Source organism: Somniosus microcephalus, chromosome 3, assembly GCF_052327205.1.
Source record: "Somniosus microcephalus isolate GS21.2 chromosome 3, FLI_Smic_1.0, whole genome shotgun sequence".
Taxonomy (NCBI): domain Eukaryota; kingdom Metazoa; phylum Chordata; class Chondrichthyes; order Squaliformes; family Somniosidae; genus Somniosus; species Somniosus microcephalus.
Window position 1 is genome coordinate 216963947 of NC_140989.1, and position 19554 is coordinate 216983500.

The 19554-nt window shown below is 45.8% G+C and overlaps 1 protein-coding gene across 1 annotated transcript; it reads right to left on the reverse strand.

Annotated features, from left to right (window-relative positions):
* Window positions 1-1130: 1130 nt before the first annotated feature.
* On the reverse strand, window positions 1131-14223 carry LOC147121719 (ankyrin repeat and SOCS box protein 12-like). Its single transcript, XM_085977698.1, has 2 exons — window positions 13054-14223; window positions 1131-2983 (listed from the first exon to the last, which is right to left on the reverse strand). Exons 1-2 carry the CDS (start codon window positions 13853-13855, stop codon window positions 2850-2852), a joined length of 936 nt encoding a protein of 311 aa, XP_085833824.1. The 5' UTR covers window positions 13856-14223; the 3' UTR covers window positions 1131-2849.
* Window positions 14224-19554: the final 5331 nt, after the last annotated feature.

Genomic DNA, 19554 nt, shown 5'->3' on the forward strand with positions numbered 1-19554 from the left:
TCCGACTTCTCCCAGCCCTGTCTTTGCAGCCAACGCTGCTCGGCTTACCCACCACCGAGGTTGAAAAAGAAGCTGCAGGATGTCTTCTGTCCTCCAGTTTTCAGTCGCTGATGGAGGCTTCAGGGTCCTAATGCCTGTCGCTTCCAGTGGGGTGGTGAGATTTGAAACCTCTCTTCAACGTCCTGTCTGTGGACGAAGCCGCCGTGGAATAACTGCCGCAGGGTAAGAACCTGACTCGTCGCCAGTGTTAAGTCTGTGAGTTGTTCAAGTAATTAATACTCAGACTTAATCAGTAACAATAAAACAGGTCTTTACTGGTTGGAGGTAGGGACTACACTGAATACAAGATTACTGCACAGTGCTTATATACCGGTGTGTTCACCCCCGGTATTACGTCTACAGCAGCCTGAGAAAGTAGTACATCTCTTAAGGTGGAACAGGCTTAAGCTCTCTTCAGGTGGAACAGGTTACATACACAACACACTCCTCTGATATTTAGCTCCCAGTGCTCATTTTTATCATTTTGTTTAAGGATGAATTGAAGCTTCTGAGCCCTGGCCAGGGAGGGGGTAAGAACTGGCAGGGTTCCTGCTTCTGGTCACCAGCAAGTAGAGTGTGGCAGGTTCAAGCTCAGCCGTATTGGCTGTCACTGTCGAATAGCTTGTTCAAGACTCAAACTTGAAAACTGGGGTGTCAGCCCCTTTAAGTGTGAGCTGAGACCCTTGGAGTGAAAGACAAATGACATATTAGGGATTCCCCAGCAATAATAGAAAGAATACCAACTTGGCGCAGCCTTGCAAAATCTGGAGGGAACGGAAGCGACAAGTATCAAGTGTAGGGCTTGTGCCCAAACTGTGAACCGCCTCAGACATAGAAAGATTGGTGCTCGTGCAAGGTGGGATGGGGGAAGAGAGGGAGAGAAGAAAGAGGGAGGCAGAAGGAAGCGAGGCAGAGGGGACGGGGGAGAGATCAGAAAGGGGGAAAAGAGGGAGGAGAGCCAGAAAGAGAAAATGGGACAAGAGAGTGAGCAAGAAGAGGAACAAGATAAGACCATGGATGAAGGTTTCAGCATTGGTCAGTGACGTGCCTCAATAACTTCAAGACTCGAAGTTAGCAGAATAAAACAAGGCTTTTATTAGCAAAGAAAGGATGCCGGTGGCTGCACCTAGCTTCACCTGGCGTGCTGCTGTTCTACTGCAGGACAAGCCTGGACTTGTCTTAAGTAGGGCCAGGTATGGGTGGAGCCGACACACAAAGGGGGCGGTGCCCTATACACAATACAAGGTACAAACACCGGAGCAGGCAATACAATATATACAGTTAACTACAGAGTCTGATGAATGACATATTTCATCACAGTCAGGATGAAGTGATATTTCAGGAGAGCAAACAGGTGGTTTCAGTGGAATGGCCGTGGAATCTGGTGCTCAGTTCAGGCGAGTAAGATGCCAAGCCTGGTTCAGGCTGAGTGAGCTGTCAAGGAAGAGGATCTCAGGGGCAAAGGTGAGGAGTTTCTGGAGCAAACCAAAATTAAAACAGTTAAATAAAATTATTTAATTGGGACAACAGTTAAACAAAATTAACAACAATTAAATGTTATTTGCATAATATCGCACCTCTCCGCCCCGCCTCAGGCCATCCGCTGCTGAAACTTTCATTCATGCCTTTGTTCCCTCTGGGCTTGACTATTCCAGTGTTCTCCTGGCCGGCCTCCCACATTGCTCAATCTGTAAACTTAAACTCATCCAAAACTCCTGTGTCCTAACTCACACCAATTCCCGTTCACCCATCACTCCTGTGCTCGCTGACATTGGCTCTCGGTCCGGCAATGTCTTAATTTAAAAATTATCATCCTTGTTTTCAAATTCCTCCATGGCCTCGCTCCTTCCTATCTTTGTAACCTCCTCCAGCCCTACAAGCCTTCAAGTACGCTGCACTCCTTCAAATCTGGTTTCTTGCGCATCCCCAATTTTTATAGCTCTACCATTGGCGGCCGTGCCTTCAGCTGCTTTGGCCCTAAGCTCTGGAACTTCCTCCCTAAACCTCTCTGCCTCTCCGTCTCTCTCTTCTCCTTTAAGATGCTCCTTAAAACCTACGACTGTGACCATCACCTCTCCTAATATCTCCTTATGAGGCTTGGTGTCAAATTTTGTTTGATTACGCTCCTGTGAAATGTCTTGGGACATTTTACTACGTTAAAGGTGCTATATAAATTCCAATTATTGTTGAGTGCTCCCCATTTACTCTAAAAATGTACCCAAGCGCCTGACAGTTTAAAATTCCTGCATAGGATCTGCAACTCCTGTTCACAAACTTCTGGTTGTCACGATTTTTTGGTCACTCTTTTCTGTTAACATTTGCCATTGTAAATTTCTGTATCAACATTTCTCATTCAGTTTTTGCTACGTCAACAGTCACGGTGTAGTTGCAGTCTCTAACCATTCGGTGGTGCAGTGGAGTGAGTTCATGAAGTCTCTCTCCCACTTTGTCACCAGCTTGTGTTTAAAAATAAAACATACTCATCAACTGACCATGAACAATGTCACGGGCAATTTACTAGTTGGTATACACATTCTTTCAAAGCTTTCTGAAATTTATGTCGCGAATAGATTTGAACATCTTCCTTTACTATAACTTATGGAATAACTTACTACATAGAGTGGATTCAAGGAATTCTACTTGTAATCAGATGGTTGGGGCAATTACAATGAAGCTGCAAGAGTACAAAACGGTTGGAGGGGGATGGAATCTTGCTGCCAGTAGGTCTGACTCTCACCTCTCTCAGCTGTGAGGGAGGGAGGGAGTAAGTGTGCACTACTTTTACGATCCACACAACCACTGTTTTCCTCTCAAGTCTGGTGCTTCAAGTATTTCCTCAGGATTAGCGGTATGTCCAGTTGGTCAATGGAGCGCAGGCCACTTATTAGTTTGAGGTGCTTGCAAATGGCCATTCTGGTCAGTGACATCAAGGATCTCGGCTGAGCTGCAAACAAAACATACAGTAGTAGGTAAGTCGGCTACGTATTGACAGATTATTCGGCCATGGTGGGTGCATCATTTGACATGCACCAAAGTACAGTTCCATCAGGAGTTACTAGATGGCAATCAAAAGCCAAGGGCTTTGTTCCCCCCCCGCGCACCCCCGCCCCCCCCCCCCCGCCACCCTCTGACTGAAGCTAATTATAACAACCTGGCTCGGTACAGACCAGGGATTGAGCAGAATTGTCCATCTTCTTTTAATTCTGTAACAATTTTTCTCCCCTGCTCTCCTGATGGTGTTGACTCTTACTGAGGTACGGCTTGGCAGACACCAGCACGGCTCAGATACCTTGCTCAACTGGCCATTCTACACCAGCCTAGACGGCGAGTCTCAGGAGGCTGATAGACTCACCTAACAAATGCATTTTCCAGTGGTAGGTCACTGGAGAGCGGACAGGAGTGTGATCTCTGGCTGATATTTATCCTTCCTTCAGCGAGGTTACTGCAGTCAATTGTTAGATACATAGATACATAGAAGATAGGAGCAGGAGTAGGCCATTCGGCCCCTCGAGCCTGCTCCTCCATTTAATGAGATCATGGCTGATCATCCAAATTCAGCACTCTGTCCCTAATTTCTCCCCATATCCCTTGATCCCTTTAGCCTTAAGAAATATATCTAACTCCTTCTTGAATGGCCCAGAAATTTGGGTCGGAGGCTTCCCGCGGGTGCAAGACTCCAACGTGCACTTACCTTGCACGCCGGCCATTGAGCTGTGAGCCCACGTGGAATTGCGATCCTGGGCCTCCTCCAACTGCCGGCGCACAGTGCTTGCGTATCCCAGGGGTGAGTTAGTTCGATGCGTCCCCTGGGATCACGTGGGCCATGGAGAGCCAATGGTAGCAGGGAATGCTTCATACATAAGTTTGACAGGAAGCCTGTCAAACCTATAAATACTATAAGCCCCAAAATATCACTAAAACTTCAAATAAATTTTAAAAAACATCACATTTTTAAAATAACTATAAATGACATGAAATAACTATTTTAAACAACAATTTAAATTTTTGATAAAATTAATTACATTTTCTAATGGGGCTAAAAATAAACTTACCTTACTTTAAAGTATTTAAAAATAATAAACCTGTGGAAAAAATGTTTTAATTTTAATTAATTCACCACATACCTTGTTAAAAGCAGGCCTTGCAACTGCTTTTTACATGTCTAACTTCTGGAGACTTACCTTCCCGGAGAAACCTGGAAAAAAACGGAAGTTCAATGCGCATGCACTGAGTCTACCGCGCACGTATTCCACCTCTTAACCCCTTCTTTCAGGGGAATGGAAGTGCCGGTTTCCCGCGCATGCGCAGCGCATGCACGAAACTGGCACTTTCATTGGGCCTACGCGTGACTACCCCATGCGTACTCACGCGTTGGAACCCGAATTTCTGGGCCAATATATTTAATGAATTGGCCTCAACTGCCTTCTGTGGTAGAGAATTCCACCGGTTCACCACTCTCTGGGTGAAGAAATTCCTCCTCATCTCTGTCCTAAATGGCTTACCCCTTATCTTTAGACTGTGACCCCTGGTTCTGGACTCCCCCGCCATCGGGAACATCCTTCCAGCATCTAGCCTGTCTAGTCATAGAATCATAGAGTCATAGAGTTATACAGCACAGAAAGAGGCCCTTCGGCCCATCGTGTCTGCGCCGACCATCAATCCCTGTCCAGTCTAATCCCATTTTCCAGCATTTGGTCCATAGCCTTGTATGCAATGGCATTTCAAGTGTTCATCCAAATGCTTCTTGAATGTTATGAGGGTTCCTGCCTCTACCACCCTTTCAGGCAGTGAGTTCCAGATTCCAACCACCCTCTGGGTGAAAAAGTTCCTCCTCAAATCCCCTCCAAACCTCCTGCCCCTTACCTTGAATCTATGCCCCTTGTTATTGACCCCCCTACTAAGGGGAAAAGTTCCTCTTTATCTACCCTATCTATGCCCCTCATCATTTTGTACACCTCAATCAGGTCCCCCCTCAGCCTTCTTTGCTCCAAGGAAAACAACCCCAGCCTGTTTAGTCTTTCTTCATAGCTGAGGCGCTCCATCCCAGGTAACATCCTGGTGAATCTTCTCTGCACCCTCTCCAAAGCAATCACATCCTTCCTATAGTGAGGCGACCAGAACTGCACACAGTACTCCAGCTGTGGCCTCACCAGCGTTTTGTACAGCTCCATCATAACCTCCCTGCTCTTATATTCTATGCCTCGGCTAATGAAGGCAAGTATCCCATATGCCTTTTTAACCACCTTATCTACCTGTTCCGCTGCCTTCAGGGATCTATGTACATGTACACCAAGGTCCCTCTGACCCTCTGTACTTCCTAGGGTCCTACCACTCATTGTGTATTCCCTTGCCTTATTTGTCCGTCCAAAATGCATCACCTCGCACTTTTCAGGGTTAAATTCCATTTGCCACTTTTCCGCCCATCTGACCAACCCGTTTATATCGTCCTGTAGCCTGAGGCTTTCCTCCTCGCAATTTACCACCCCACCAATTTTCGTGTCATCTGCAAACTTACTGATCATACCTTTTACATTTTCATCCAAATCATTTATGTAGATCACAAACAGCAAGGGTCCCAGCACCGATCCCTGAGGTACCCCACTGGACACAGGCTTCCAGTCACAAAAGCAACCTTTGACCAGCACCCTCTGCCTCCTGCCACTCAGCCAGTTTAGGATCCAACGCGCCAAGGCACCCTGGATCCCATGGGCTCTTACCTTCTTGACCAGTCTCCTATGCGGGACTTTGTCAAAAGCTTTACTGAAATCCATGTAAACCACATCCACAGCATTTCCCTCATCCACACACCTAGTCACCCCCTCGAAAAATTCAATCAGATTTGTCAGACATGATTTACCCTTGACAAAGCCATGCTGACTATCCCTGATTAATCCTTGCCTCTCCAAGTGGAGACTAATTTTGTCCCTCAGAATTTTTTCCAATAATTTCCCTACCACAGATGTTAGGCTCACTGGCCTGTAATTCCCTGGTTTATCCCTTCTACCCTTCTTGAATAATGGTACTACGTTAGCTGTTCTCCAGTCCTCTGGTACATCCCCTGTGGCCAGAGAGGTTCTGAAAATTTGTGTCAGAGCCCCTGCAATCTCCTCCTTTGCCTCACACAACAGCCTGGGATACATCTCGTCCGGGCCTGGGGATTTATCCACTTTTTGGCCTGCTAAAACCGCTAGTACCTCCTCCCTCTCGATGCTAATATGTTCAAGTATGTCACAGTCCCCTTGCCCGATTTCTATGTCTACATCGTCTTTCTCCATAGTGAACACAGATGCAAAAAATTCATTTAAAACCCCGCCTACATCATCTGGCTCTACACACAGATTGCCACTTTGGTCCCTAATGGGCCCTACCCTTTCCCTGGTTATCCTCTTGCCCTTAATATACTTATAAAACATCTTAGGATTTTCCTTTATTTTGCTCACCAGTGTTATTTCATGGCCCCTCCTCGCCCTCCTAATTTCTTTTTTAAGTATGCCCCTGCACTTTTTATACTCCTCTAGGGCTTCCTCCGTCTTTAGTCTTTTGTAACTGCCAAAAGCCCCCCTTTTTTTCCGAATGCATTTTTGTATATCCCTTGTCATCCAAAGTTCCCTTTGCTTGTTGGTCCCACCCTTGACCTTTACAGGAACATGTTGGCGTTGTACTCTCTCTATTTCCCTTCTGAAAGTCTCCCACTGCTTTGATGTGGATTTTCCTATAAGTAGCTGCTCCCAGTCCACTTTGGCCAGATCCTGCCTTATCATATTAAAATCGGCCTTTCCCCAATTTAGAACCCTTATTTCCGGGCCGTCTTTGTCTTTTTCCATGACCACCTTAAATCTCACTGAATTATGGTCACTGTCGCCAAAATGCTCTCCTACTGACACTTCCACCACTTGCCCGGCTACATTCCCTAGAATTAGGTCCAGTACCGCCCCCTCTCTTGTAGGACTTTCTACATGTTGGCTCAAAAAGCTCTCCTGGATGCACTTTAAGAATTCTGCACCCTCTAAGCCTTTCACACTCTGACTATCCCAATTGATATTGGGGAAGTTGAAATCCCCCACTATTATTACCCTATTATTTTCGCACTTCTCTGAGATTTGCCTTCATATCTGTTCCTCTATCTCCCCCTGACTGTTCGGGCGCCTATAGTACACTCCCAGCAAAGTGCTTGCCCCCTTTTTGTTTTTAAGTTCTACCCATATGGCCTCATTAGAGGAACCCGCTAATATATCATCCCTCCTTACAGCAGTAATTGACTCCTTAATTAATATTGCAACACCCCCTCCCCTTTTACACCCCCCTCTGTCTCACCTGAAGATTCTATACCCCAGAATATTGAGCTGCCAGTCCTGACCCTCCCTCAACCATGTCTCCGTGATACCAACAATATCGTACTCCCATGTGTTCAGCAACAACTTCAGTTCATCCACCTTATTTGCAAGACTCCTTGGATTAAAATAAATGCCTTCCAGCCTTGCCATATTCCCTTTTGCCTTCACATATTTGCTCTGCCTTCCCAGCTGACTTGTTTTTTCCTCTGTATTTGGCTGTAAATCACCTCCTACTATAGTTCCACTCTGTATCCCATCCCCCTGCCAAGTTAGTTTAAACCCCCCCCAACAGTGCTAGCAAACCTCCCCGCAAGGATATTGGTCCCCCTCTGGTTCAGGTGTAAACCGTCCGACTTGTACAAGTCCCACCTTTCCCAGAAGCAGACCCAGTGATCCAGGAAACTAAAGCCCTCCCTCCTGCACCATCCCTTTAGTTCTGTTAGAATTTTATAAGTTTCAATGAGATCCCCTCTCATTCTTCTAAACTCCAGCGAATATAAGCCCAATCGACCCAATCTCTCCTCATACGTCATTCCTGCCATCCCAGGTATCAGTCTGTGAATCTTCGCTGCACTCCCTCCATGGCAAGAACATCCTCCCTCAGATAAGGTGACCAAAACTGCACACAATACTCAAGGTGTGGTACAACTGCAGCAAGACATCCTTGCTCCTGTACTCGAATCCTCTCGCTATGAAGGCCAACATACCATTTGCCTTCTTAACCGCCTGCTGCACCTGCATGCTTACCTTCAGCGACTGGTGCACAAGGACACCCAGGTCTCATTGCACTTCCCCTTCTCCCAATCTATTGCCATTCAGATAATAATCTGCCTTCCTGCTTTTGCCACCAAAGTGGATAACCTCGCATTTATCCACATTATACTGCATCTGCCATGCATCTGCCCAATCACCTAACCTGTCCAAATCATACTGGAGTTTCTCGGCATCCTCCTTACAGCACACACGCCCATCCAGCTTTGTGTCATCTGCAAACTTGGAGATCTTAAATCTAGTTCCCTCGTCTAGATCATTAATATATATTGTGAATAGCTGGGGTCCTAGCACTGATCCCTGCGGTACCCCACTAATCACTGCCTGCCGCTCAGAAAAAGACCCGTTTATTCCAACTCTTTGCTTCCAGTCTGCCAACCAGTTCTCTATCCAAGTCAATACCTTACTCCCAATCCCATGTGCTTTAACTTTACATGCTAATCTCTTATGCAGGTCCTTATCGAAAGCCTTCTGAAAGTCCAAATACACCACATCCACTGGTTCTCCCTTATCTATTCTACCAGTTACATCCTCAAAAACTTCCAGTAGATTAGTCAAGCATGATTTACCTTTTGTAAATCCATGTTGACTTTGTCCGATCCTGTCACTGTTTTCCAAGTGCTCTGCTATTACATCTTTTATAATGGACTCTAGCATTTTCCCCACTACCGATGTCAGGCTTACCGGTCTATAATTCCCCGTTTTCTCTCTACCACCTTTTTTGAATAGTGGGGTTACTTTAGCTACCCTCCAATCCATGGGAACTGTTCCAGAGTCTATAGAATTTTGGAAGATGACCAGCAATGCATCTATTATTTCTAGGGCCACTTCCTTAAGTACCCTAGGATGTAGATTATCAGGCCCTGGGGATTTATCGGCCTTCAATCCTGTCAATTTCCCTAACACCATTTCCCTACAAATATTGATTTCATTCAGTTCCTCGACATCTCTGGGAGGTTATTTGTGTCCTCCTTTATGAAGACAGAACCAAAGTATGTACTTAATTGGTCTGCCATTTCTTTGTTCCCCATTATAAATTCCCCTGATTCTGACTGCAAGGGACCTACACTTGACTTCACCAATCTTTTTCTCTTCACATATCTATAGAAGCTTTTACAGTCAGTTTTTATGTTTCCTGCAAGCTTACTGTCATACTCTATTTTCCTCTTCTTAATTAATCCCTTTGTCCTCCTTTGCTGAATCCTAAACTGCTCCCAATCCTCAGGTTTGCTGCTTTTTCTGGCCAATTTGCATGTCCTCTCCTTGGATCTTATGCTATCCATAATTTCCCTTGTTAGCCACAGTTGAGTCACCTTCTTTGTTTTATTTTTATGCCAAACAGGGATGAACAAATTCTGTAGTTCATCCATGCGATCTTTAAATGTTTGCCATTGCCTATCCACTGGCAACCCTTTAAGTAACGTTCCCCAATTCATCCTAGCCAACTCGCGCCTCATACCATTGTAATTTCCTTTATTTAAATTCAGGACCCTAGTCTCTGAGTCAAATACTTCACTCTCCATCTTAATGAAGAATTCTATCATATTATGATCGCTCCGCCCCAAGGGGCCTCGCACAACAAGATTGCTAATTAATCCTTTCTCATTACCTAATACCCAGTCTAAGATGGCCTGATCTCCAGTTGGTTCCTCAACATATTGGTCCAGGAAACCCAACACTCCAGGAATTCCTCCTCCACAATATTGTTACTAATTTGGTTAGCCCAAACTATATGTAGATTAAAGTCACCCATGATAACTACTGTGCCCTTATTGCACACATCTCTAATTTCCCATTTAATGCCATCCCCAACCTCAGCATTACTCTTTGGGGGTCTGTATACAACTCCCACTAACGTTTTCTGCACCATGGTATTTCTCAGCTCTACCCATACAGATTCCACATCATCAGAGCTAATATCCTTCCTTACTATTGTGTTAATTTCCTCTTTAACTAGCAATACTACCCCACCTCCTTTTCCTTTTTGCCTGTCTTTCCTGAATATTGAATACCCCTGGATGTTGAATTCCCAGCCTTGGTCACCCTGGAGCAATGTCTCCGTAATCCCAATTATATAATAACCGTTTACATCTATTTGCGCAGCTAATTCATCCACCTTATTATGAATGCTCCTCGCAGTAAGACACAAAGGCCTAGAAATTCATTAAGGCGCTGCCAGCTTTTCACCCAGTTAATGCCTAAAGGGTGATTTTGCGCCATAAATGAGTTTGCGCAGATATTCAGCGCAGCAGTATTGGTGGCGGTAGCCGTTAATGCTGCGCCGGCACCGATGATGTCATCAGTGTGCGCAGTGCCCCGGTTCCGCCCCGAAACCGCGCCAATCCCCATATTTAGTTGCGGCCGCCTCCTCCGAAGCGGCCGCAAACAGCGACCAGAAAACGGGGCTGTCCTGCTGCCTTAGTGGGGCGCTTTAAAGCGGAAGGTGCGGCTGGCCACTTTTGCAGCGGCCGCCTGCCCGCACCTCCTTCCCCGGCCTCCTCCACCCCCCCCCCCCGCGGCATTGCCGGCTGCTTTCCGCGAGCCCGGCACTTCTCCGTGGTGCCGGGCTCATTTGCCGGCACTATCCTGCAGTGATCTCCCCGTTGCAGGCAGCTCCCCCTTAAGAGAAGGAGGAGGCCTGCAGTAACGCAGCCTGCCGCTGCGCAGCGCCTGGCGCAGCGGCGCCAAGAGCGCTGATATTCAGCGTCAGCGCACCAAGCGGAGGCGGGCACACCCTGGTATAGCGCCCGCTTCTGAATTGGGGTGCTAACAATGAATATCTGATGATCGCTATAGGCTTCCCGCCCAGCGCTAACTTTTGGGCGCTAGGCAGCTGGCGGGGCCATAGTGAATTTCTAGGCCAAAGACTTCAGGCTTGTTTTTTTAATACTCTTAGACCTTTTAGAATTGTTACTTATTGTGACCATGTTTGATTTACACCCTTGATTTCTCTGACTGCCACTTGCTTTTTTCCTTCCTGTCTTTTGCTTCTATCCTTATTTCCCTTTCCTCTGTCTCCCTGCACAGGTTCCCAACCCCCTGCCATTTCAGTTTAAACCCTCCCCAATAGCACCAGCAAACACTTCCCCTAGGACATCAGTCCTGGTCCTGCCCAGGTGCAAACCGTCCAGTTTGTACTGGTCCCACCTCTCCCAGAACCGGTTCCAATGTCCCAGGAATTTGAATCCCTCCCCTTGCACCATTCCTCTAGCCATGTATTCATCTGAAATATCCTTCTATTTCTACTCTGACTAGCATGTGGCACTGGTAGCAATCCTGAGATTACTACCTTTGAGGTCCTATTTTTTAATTTACCTCCTAACTCCCTATATTCAGTTTTTAGGACCTCATCCCAGTTTTTACCTATATTGTTGGTACCTATATGCACCACGACAACTGGCTGTTCACCCTCCCCCTCCAGAATGCCCTGTAGCCACTCCAAGACATCCTTGACCCTTGCACCAGGGAGGCAACATACCATCCTGGAGTCTCGTTTGCAGCCACAGAAATGCCTATCTATTCCCCTTACAATAGAATCCCCTATCACTATAGCTCTCCCATTCTTTTTCCTCCCATCCCATGCAGCAGAACCACCCATGGTGCCAGGAAGTTGGTTTCTGCTGCCTTCCCCCGATAAGCCATCCTCCCCAACAATATCCAAATTGGTATATCTGTTTGAGAGGGGGATGGCCGCAGGGGACCCCTGCACTACCTGCCTGCACCTACTACTCTGCCTGGTGGTCACACATTCCATTCCTGCCTGTGCAGCCTTTACCTGCGGTGTGACCAACTCCCTAAACGTGCTATCCACAATGTCCTCGGCATTGCGAATGCTCCAGTATGTATCCATTTGCAGCTCCAGCACCGCAATGCAGTCTGTCAGTAGCTGCAGCTGGATACACTTCCCACACACATGGTCATCAGGGACACAGGAAGTGTCCCTGATTTCCCACATAGAGCAGGAGGAGCATGCCATGTGGCCAAGCTGCCCTGCCATTACCTACCCTTTAATTAATTTAAATTAATTTAAATCAAATCAATACCACTAATTACACTACAATTAAATGATATACTCAAGGGCCCTTGGTTACTAGCACTCCCCGATACACAACAGGGACCTTAGAAACTATAACCACAAAAATTAAGACCTTCTAAATTTTATAAACTATTAATCTTATCTGTCAAACTATGGAGTATAAATACTCACCTGGCTGTGCTCACTCAATCCTCTGCTTCCTCTTGCCCGCGTCACTTTTTGAATCATGACGTGCTCCGGAACGCCACCACCGGTCTGTGAGATTGGTAAGCCTTGTACCACCGCTCTCTCCGCTCCTGACACTGGCCTCAATTAGCTCCCTCCCCTTGTGCCGACGTCACTTTTGACTTCTGACATCACTCTTTGAAAATTCTACCGGTGCTGAGTTGGTATCGCCACCGCCGCCTTGCCGCTCCTCCCAGGTCTGCACTGCTGCCGCTGCTGCTGCTGTTGTTGCACCCCAATTGCTGCCCAGCTGAGGAACATAGGAACAGGCCATTCAGCCCTTCGAGCCTGTCCCACCATTCAATTAGATCATGGCTCATTTGTGTCTTAACTCCATCTACCCGCCTTGCTTCCCTAACCCTTAATACCCTTACTTCACAAAAATCTATCAATCCCAGTTTTGAAATTTTCAATTGATCCCCCCAGCCTCAACAGCCTTTTGGGGGAGAGAGTTTCAGATTTCCACTTCCCTTTGTGTGAAAAAGTGCTGATATCAGTTAACTCAGTACAAACCAGGAATGCTCTGTACATCTTAATAGTTCACCGGGATGCCAGTTTCTTTACCCATTAGGCCTTTTGGGAGCTCTCAATTGATTTTGTTTTAAGAAATCCTGTTGCTTTACAAGTGACGATAACTGCGTCTCTTACCTGTGGCTTGGACTAGAAGTTCCGCTGCTTTGTTCTGTTGTGTATTTTTTACTGGGGTGTGGCCCGGTAGGTAAATATTTGCTCCAAAGTCGATGAGTAGCTGGATGTACTGAGGCCCACAGCCGTACCTGAGGCACATCTCCAGGACTGTCTTTGGTTGTTTGATCCTTGCCAAGAGTCTCAGCTCTGTACAGTTGAAGTCAGGGTCTGCCCCATACAGGAGGAGCAGCCGAAAGCACTCATAGTGTCTGTATACTGAAGCAAGGTAGAGTGGGCCGCTACAAGCACAGGCATTGGAAGCCCACTCTGGCACCTTGGACCGCACATTGACTTCGGCCCCGTGCTCCAGGAGGGCTTTCAAAATGTCCGCATCTCCTTCTCTGGCAGCAGTTAGCACGGGCGAGCAGTTGTTGTAGATGCTTCCGTTTGGGTTCGCCCCCGCCCTGAGTAGAGTTTGGACACACTGCAAGTGCCTGCCACTAACAGCCGTGAACAAAGGGGTCTGAGCTTTCACATCCAAACTGTCCACTTCGGCACCATGGCTCAGCAGGATCTCCAGGCAGCTCAGGTGGCCCTTGGAGGCTGCCAAGCGGAGGGGAGTACCCGGAACACCCCAGCCACTCCGATTATTGATAAACTGAGTGTACCTCTCCTGGGACAAAAGGTCAGCCAAAAGTTTGTAATCGTTTCTGGAGACGGCTTGGTTGATTTGATTCACTTCTACGTTGTCATCTTGATTTCTGGGCTGGAGCATCGAGAAGATCTTACTGACGTCTACCAGACTCATCTTCACTGGGCTCATGATCTCCACTTGCAGCTTGTTGCTGGATTCTCTATCAGGCCAGTATCACATAAAGGCATTCATGATGTTACTAGTTACTCCTGCAGGCTAAGCTGACATTGTCAATGATGCAACATAGTAATGATTATGAGGTCAGGCAGGCAGAGTGTTGCATTGTCCCCCTTCACTGGGCAGGTCATGCACAGCAAGAAAATGTTCTTGAAATATACGCTTGCAACCAAATTAGAAGGGTACCTAAGTACCATAGCAACTGGGCTTGTACTGCATGCTTGTCTGAATTTAGTTCTCAAGTCTTCTCTTCTTCTTAGGCAGTCCCTCGGAACCGAGGATGACTTGCTTCCACACTAAAAATGTGTTCTCAGGTGACTGATGAGTTCAATGTGGGACCTACAGTCCCTGTCACAGGTGGGGCAGATGGTGGATGAAGGGGCGGGTGGGTGGGGTGCTTGGGTTGACGTGCGCTCCTTCCACTGTTTGCGTTTGGCTTCCGCTTGCTCCAGGCAAAGAGACTCGAGGTGTTCGGCGCCATCCTGGATGCTTCTCCTCCACTTTGTGCGGTCTTCGGCCAGGGATTCCCAGGTGTCGGTGGGGATGTTGCAGTTCTTCAAGGAGGCTTTGACGGTGTTCTTGAAGTGTTTCCTCTGCCCACCTGGGGGTTTCTTACCGTGTCGGAGCTCCAAGTAGAGCGCTTGCTTTGGGAGCCTCGTATCGAGCATGCGGATGATGTGGCCCGTCCATTGGAGCTGATCAAGCGTGGTCAAGTGTGCTTCTCCTCATTCATCGTCGGACAGCCTGCCACTGAGGGTAAACATAGTTAGGTGACAATGCATTTGTCTGTGGTTGCAATGGGCAGGGGTCTAAAGGAAAAAGGGAAAAGGTAGTAGTTGTGGAGTGGGGTAATGCAGCAACAGCACTCCATTGATGGTAAGATGGGGATGGGATGGTACAGGTGGCAACAAAATAGTTGCAAAAGTTATAAACAAACAAAGAACTCTTGAAAGTATATTCTATTGAGTTATTAACAGTTCCCATGCCTGTCAAGTCATCCTTTGTTGCTAACCTGCTTTCGAGCTGCTGGTTACAGACAGGGTCCAGGGTGAATCGGACCGGCCCCAGTGTCAGGAGGGCCTTGGATTGTAGGGGAGCTTTCCCCATTCATGATGTCACTGAGGAAAAGAACATAATGTCATACGTGGGGCAAGTTTTGGTCTTCAAAACTTTTTTTCGGAGGGTAAACGTTTATGCTCCACAAGTGATGTGAGTGCTGCCAACAGGAACCCAACCCCTTTTCAGGCACTGCGCAAGAGTGATAGTGATAGCAGAGGAACAGAGAGTGAGACAAGGGTCATGGTGTAGAAAAGAAGAGCTTTAGAAAAATCATTTATTTCACTGCAGTCACATAGAAACATAGAAACATAGAAGATAGGAGCAGGAGTAGGCCATTCGGCCCTTCGAGCCTGCTCCGCCATTCAATGAGATCATGGCTGATCATCCAAATTCAGTACCCTGTCCCTGCCTTCTCCCCATATCCCTTGATCCCTTTAGCCTTAAGAAATATATCCAACTCTTTCTTGAATATATTTAATGAACTGGCCTCCACCGCCCTCTGTGGCAGAGAACTCCACAGGTTCACCACTCTCTGGGTGAAGAAATTCCTCCTCATTTCAGTCCTAAATGGCTTACCCCTTATCCTTAGACTATGACCCCTGGTTCTGGACTCCACGACCATCGGGAACATCCTTCCAGCATCTAGTCTGTCCAGGCCGGACAGAATTTTATAGGTTTCGATGAGATCCCCTCTCATTCTTCTAAACTGCAGTGAGTATAAGCCCAATCGACACAATCTCTCCTCATACGTCATTCCTGCCATCCCAGGTATCAGCCTGGTGAATCTTCGCTGCACTCCTTCCATGGCAAGAACGTCCTTCCTCAGATAAGGTGACCAAAACGGCACACAATACTCAAGGTGCGGTCTCACCAAGGCCCTGTACAACTGTAGCAAGACATCCTTGCTCCTGTACTCGAACCCTCTTGCTACGAAGGCCAACATTCCATTTGCCTTCTTAACCGCCTGCTGCACCTGCATGCTTACCTTCAGTGACTGGTGCACAAGAACACCCAGGTCTCTTTGCACTTCCCCTTCTCCCAATCTATTGCCATTCAAATAATAATCTGCCTTCCTGTTTTTGCCACCAAAGTGGATAACCTCACATTTATCCACATTATAGTGCATTTGCCATGTTTCTGCCCAATCATCTAACCTGTCCAAATCGTACTGGAGTTTCATGAACTCCTCCTCACAGCATACCCTCCCACCCAGCTTTGTGTCATCTGCAAATTTGGAGATATTACATCCAATTCCCTCGTCCAGATCATTAATATATATTGTGAACAGCTGGGGTCCTAGGACCGATCCTTGCGGTACCCCACTAGTCACTGCCTGCCACTCGGAAAATGACCCATTTATTCCAACTCTTTGCTTTCTGTGCGCCAACCAGTTCTCTATCCAAGTCAATACCTTGCCCCCAATCCCATGTGCCTTAATTTTGCACGCTAATCTCTTATGCGGGACCTTATCGAAAGCCTTCTGAAAGTCCAAATACACCACATCCACTGGTTCTCCCTTATCTATTTTACCAGTTACATCCTCAAAAAATTCCAGTAGATTGGTCAAGCATGATTTACCTTTTGTAAATCCATGTTGACATTGTCCGATCCTGTCACTGCTTTCCAAGTGCTCTGCTATTACATCTTTCATAATGGACTCTAGCATTTTCCCCACTACTGATGTCAGGCTTACCGGTCTATAATTCCTTGCTTTTTCTCTGCGACCTTTTTTGAATAGTGGGGTAACATTAGCTACCCTCCAATCCATGGGTACTGTTCCAGAGTCTATCGAGTTCTGGAAGATGACCAGCAATTCATCTACTATTTCTAGGGCCACTTCCTTAAGTACCCTGGGATGTAGATTATCAGGCCCTGTGGATTATCGGCCTTCAGTCCCATCAATTTTCCTAACACCATTTCCCTACAAATACTGATTTCTTTCAGTTCCACCCTTTCATCAGACCCTATGTTCCCCGGCATTTCTGGGAGGTTATTTGTGTCCTCCTTTGTGAAGACAGAACCAAAACATGTATTTAGTTGGTCTGCCATTTCTTTGTTCCCCATTATAAATTCCCCCAATTCTGACTGCAAGGGACCTACGCTTGACTTCACCAATCTTTTTCTCTTCACATATCTATAAAAGCTTTTACAGTCAGTTTTTATGTTCCCTGTAAGCTTACTCTCACATTCTATTTTCCCTTTCTTAATTAATCCGTTTGTCCTCCTTTGTTGAATCCTAAACTGCTCCCAATTCTCAGGATTATTGCTTTTTCTGGACAATTTGCATGTCCTCTCCTTGGATCTTATGCTACCCATAATTTTCCTTGTTAGCCACGGTTGAGTCACCTTTTTTGTTTTATTTTTATGCCAAACTGGGATGAACAACTTCTGTAGTTCATCCATTCGGTCTTTGAACGTTTGCCATTGCCTATCCACCGTCAACCCTTTGTGTGCCATTCCCCAATCAATCCTACCCAACTCACTCCTCAGCCCATCGTAGTTTCCTTTATTTAAATTGAGGACCCTAGTTTCTGAGTCAAATATTTCATTCTCTATCTTAATGAAGAATTCGATCATATTATGATCGCTCTGACCCAAGGGGCCTCGTACAACAAGATTGCTAATTAATCCTTTCTCGTTACATAATACCCAGTCTAAGATGGCCTGATCTCTGGTTGGTTCCTCGCCATATTGGTCCAGGAAACCATCCTGTAAACACTCCAGGAATGCCTCCTCCACAGTATTGTTACAATAGGAGTTACATTTATTTAAGTGCAGTCATTCTCTGTTCTGAAGGAGTTACATTTATTTCAGTGCAGTCACTCTCTGTTCTGAAGGAATTTCATTTATTTCACTGCACGCACTCTCTGTTCTATAGGAGTTTCATTTATTTCAGTGCAGTCAATCTCTGTTCTGAAGGAGTTTCATTTATTTCACTACAGTCACTCTCTGTTCTATTGGAGTTACATTCATTTCAGTGCAGTCACTCTCTGTTCTGAAGGAGTTTCATTTATTGCAGGGCAGTCACTCTCTGTTCTATAGGAGTTACTTTTATTTCAGTGCAGTCACACTCTGTTCTATAGGAGTTACATTTATTTCAGTGCAGTCACTCTCCGTTCTATAGGAGCTACACTTATTTCAGTGCAGTCACTCTCTGTTCTATAGGAGTTACATTTATTTCAGTGCAGTCACTCTCTGTTCTATAGGAGTTACATTTATTTCAGTGCAGTCACTCTCTGTTCTGTAGGAGTTTCATTTATTTCAGTGCAGTCACTCTCTGTTCAATAGGAGTTACATTTATTTCAGTGCAGTCACTCTCTGTTCTGTAGGAGTTTCATTTATTTCAGTGCAGTTACTCTCTGTTCTATAGGAGTTTCATTTATTTCAGTGCAGTCACTCTCTGTTCTATAGGAGTTACATTTATTTCAGGGCAGTCACTCTTTGTTCTATAGGAGTTACATTTATTTCAGGGCAGTCACTCTCTGTTCTATAGGAGTTACATATATTTCAATGCAGTCTCACTCTTTTCTATAGGATTTAACATTTATTTCAGTGCAGTCACTCTCTGTTCAATAGGAGTTACATTTATTTCAGTGCAGTCACTCTCTGTTCTGTAGGAGTTTCATTTATTTCAGTGCAGTTACTCTCTGTTCTATAGGAGTTTCATTTATTTCAGTGCAGTCACTCTCTGTTCTATAGGAGTTACATTTATTTCAGGGCAGTCACTCTCTGTTCTATAGGAGTTACATATATTTCAATGCAGTCTCACTCTTTTCTATAGGATTTAACATTTATTTCAGTGCAGTCACTCTCTGTTCTATAGGAGCTACATTTATTTCAGTGCAGTCACTCGCTGTTCTTTAGGAGTTACATTTATTTCAGTGCTGTCACTCTCTGTTCTATAGGAGTTACATTTATTTCAGTGCAGTCAATCTCTGTTCTATAGGAGTTTCATTTATTTCAGTGCAGTCACTCGCTGTTCTTTAGGAGTTACATTTATTTCAGTGCTGTCACTCACTGTTCTATAGGAGTTACATTAATTTCAGTGAAGTCACTCTCTGTTCTGAAGGAGTTTCATTTATTTCAGTGCAGTCACTCTCTGTTCTGAAGGAGTTTCATTTATTTCACTACAGTCACTCTCTGTTCTATAGGAGTTACATTTATTTCAGTGCAGTCACTCTCTGTTCTATAGGAGTTACATTTATTTCAGTGCAGCCACTCTGTTCTGAAGGAGTTTCATTTATTTCAGTGCAGTCGCTCTCTGTTCTGTAGGAATTTCATTTATTTCACTGCAGTCACTCTCTGTTCTATAGGAGTTACAATTATTACAGTGCAGTCGCTCTCTGTTCTATAGGGGTTTCATTTATTTCAGTGCAGTCATCCCTCTGTTCTATAGGATCGACTTTTATACCAGTGCAGTCACTCTCTGTTCTATAGTAGTTACATTTATTTCAGTGCAGTCACTCTGGCCTAGAAATTCAGTTGGTTGCGCCAGCCATTAGCGCCTTAAGAGAAGTGAATTTCGGGCGCTATGCATGTAGCGTCCGGGCGCAGCGCAATCGGCGCCTCGCCCCAAATTAAGTACACATTTA

What these genes read in the sequence shown, in the direction of transcription:
- LOC147121719 (XM_085977698.1), bottom strand. Translation starts at nt 13,855, where the DNA reads ATGAGCCCAGTGAAGATGAGTCTGGTAGACGTCAGTAAGATCTTCTCG. An exon ending in ACTTCTAGTCCAAGCCACAG is followed by an intron (nt 2,984 to 13,053) that starts GTAAGAGACGCA and finishes TTTTGTTTGCAG; the next exon opens with CTCAGCCGAGATCCTTGATG.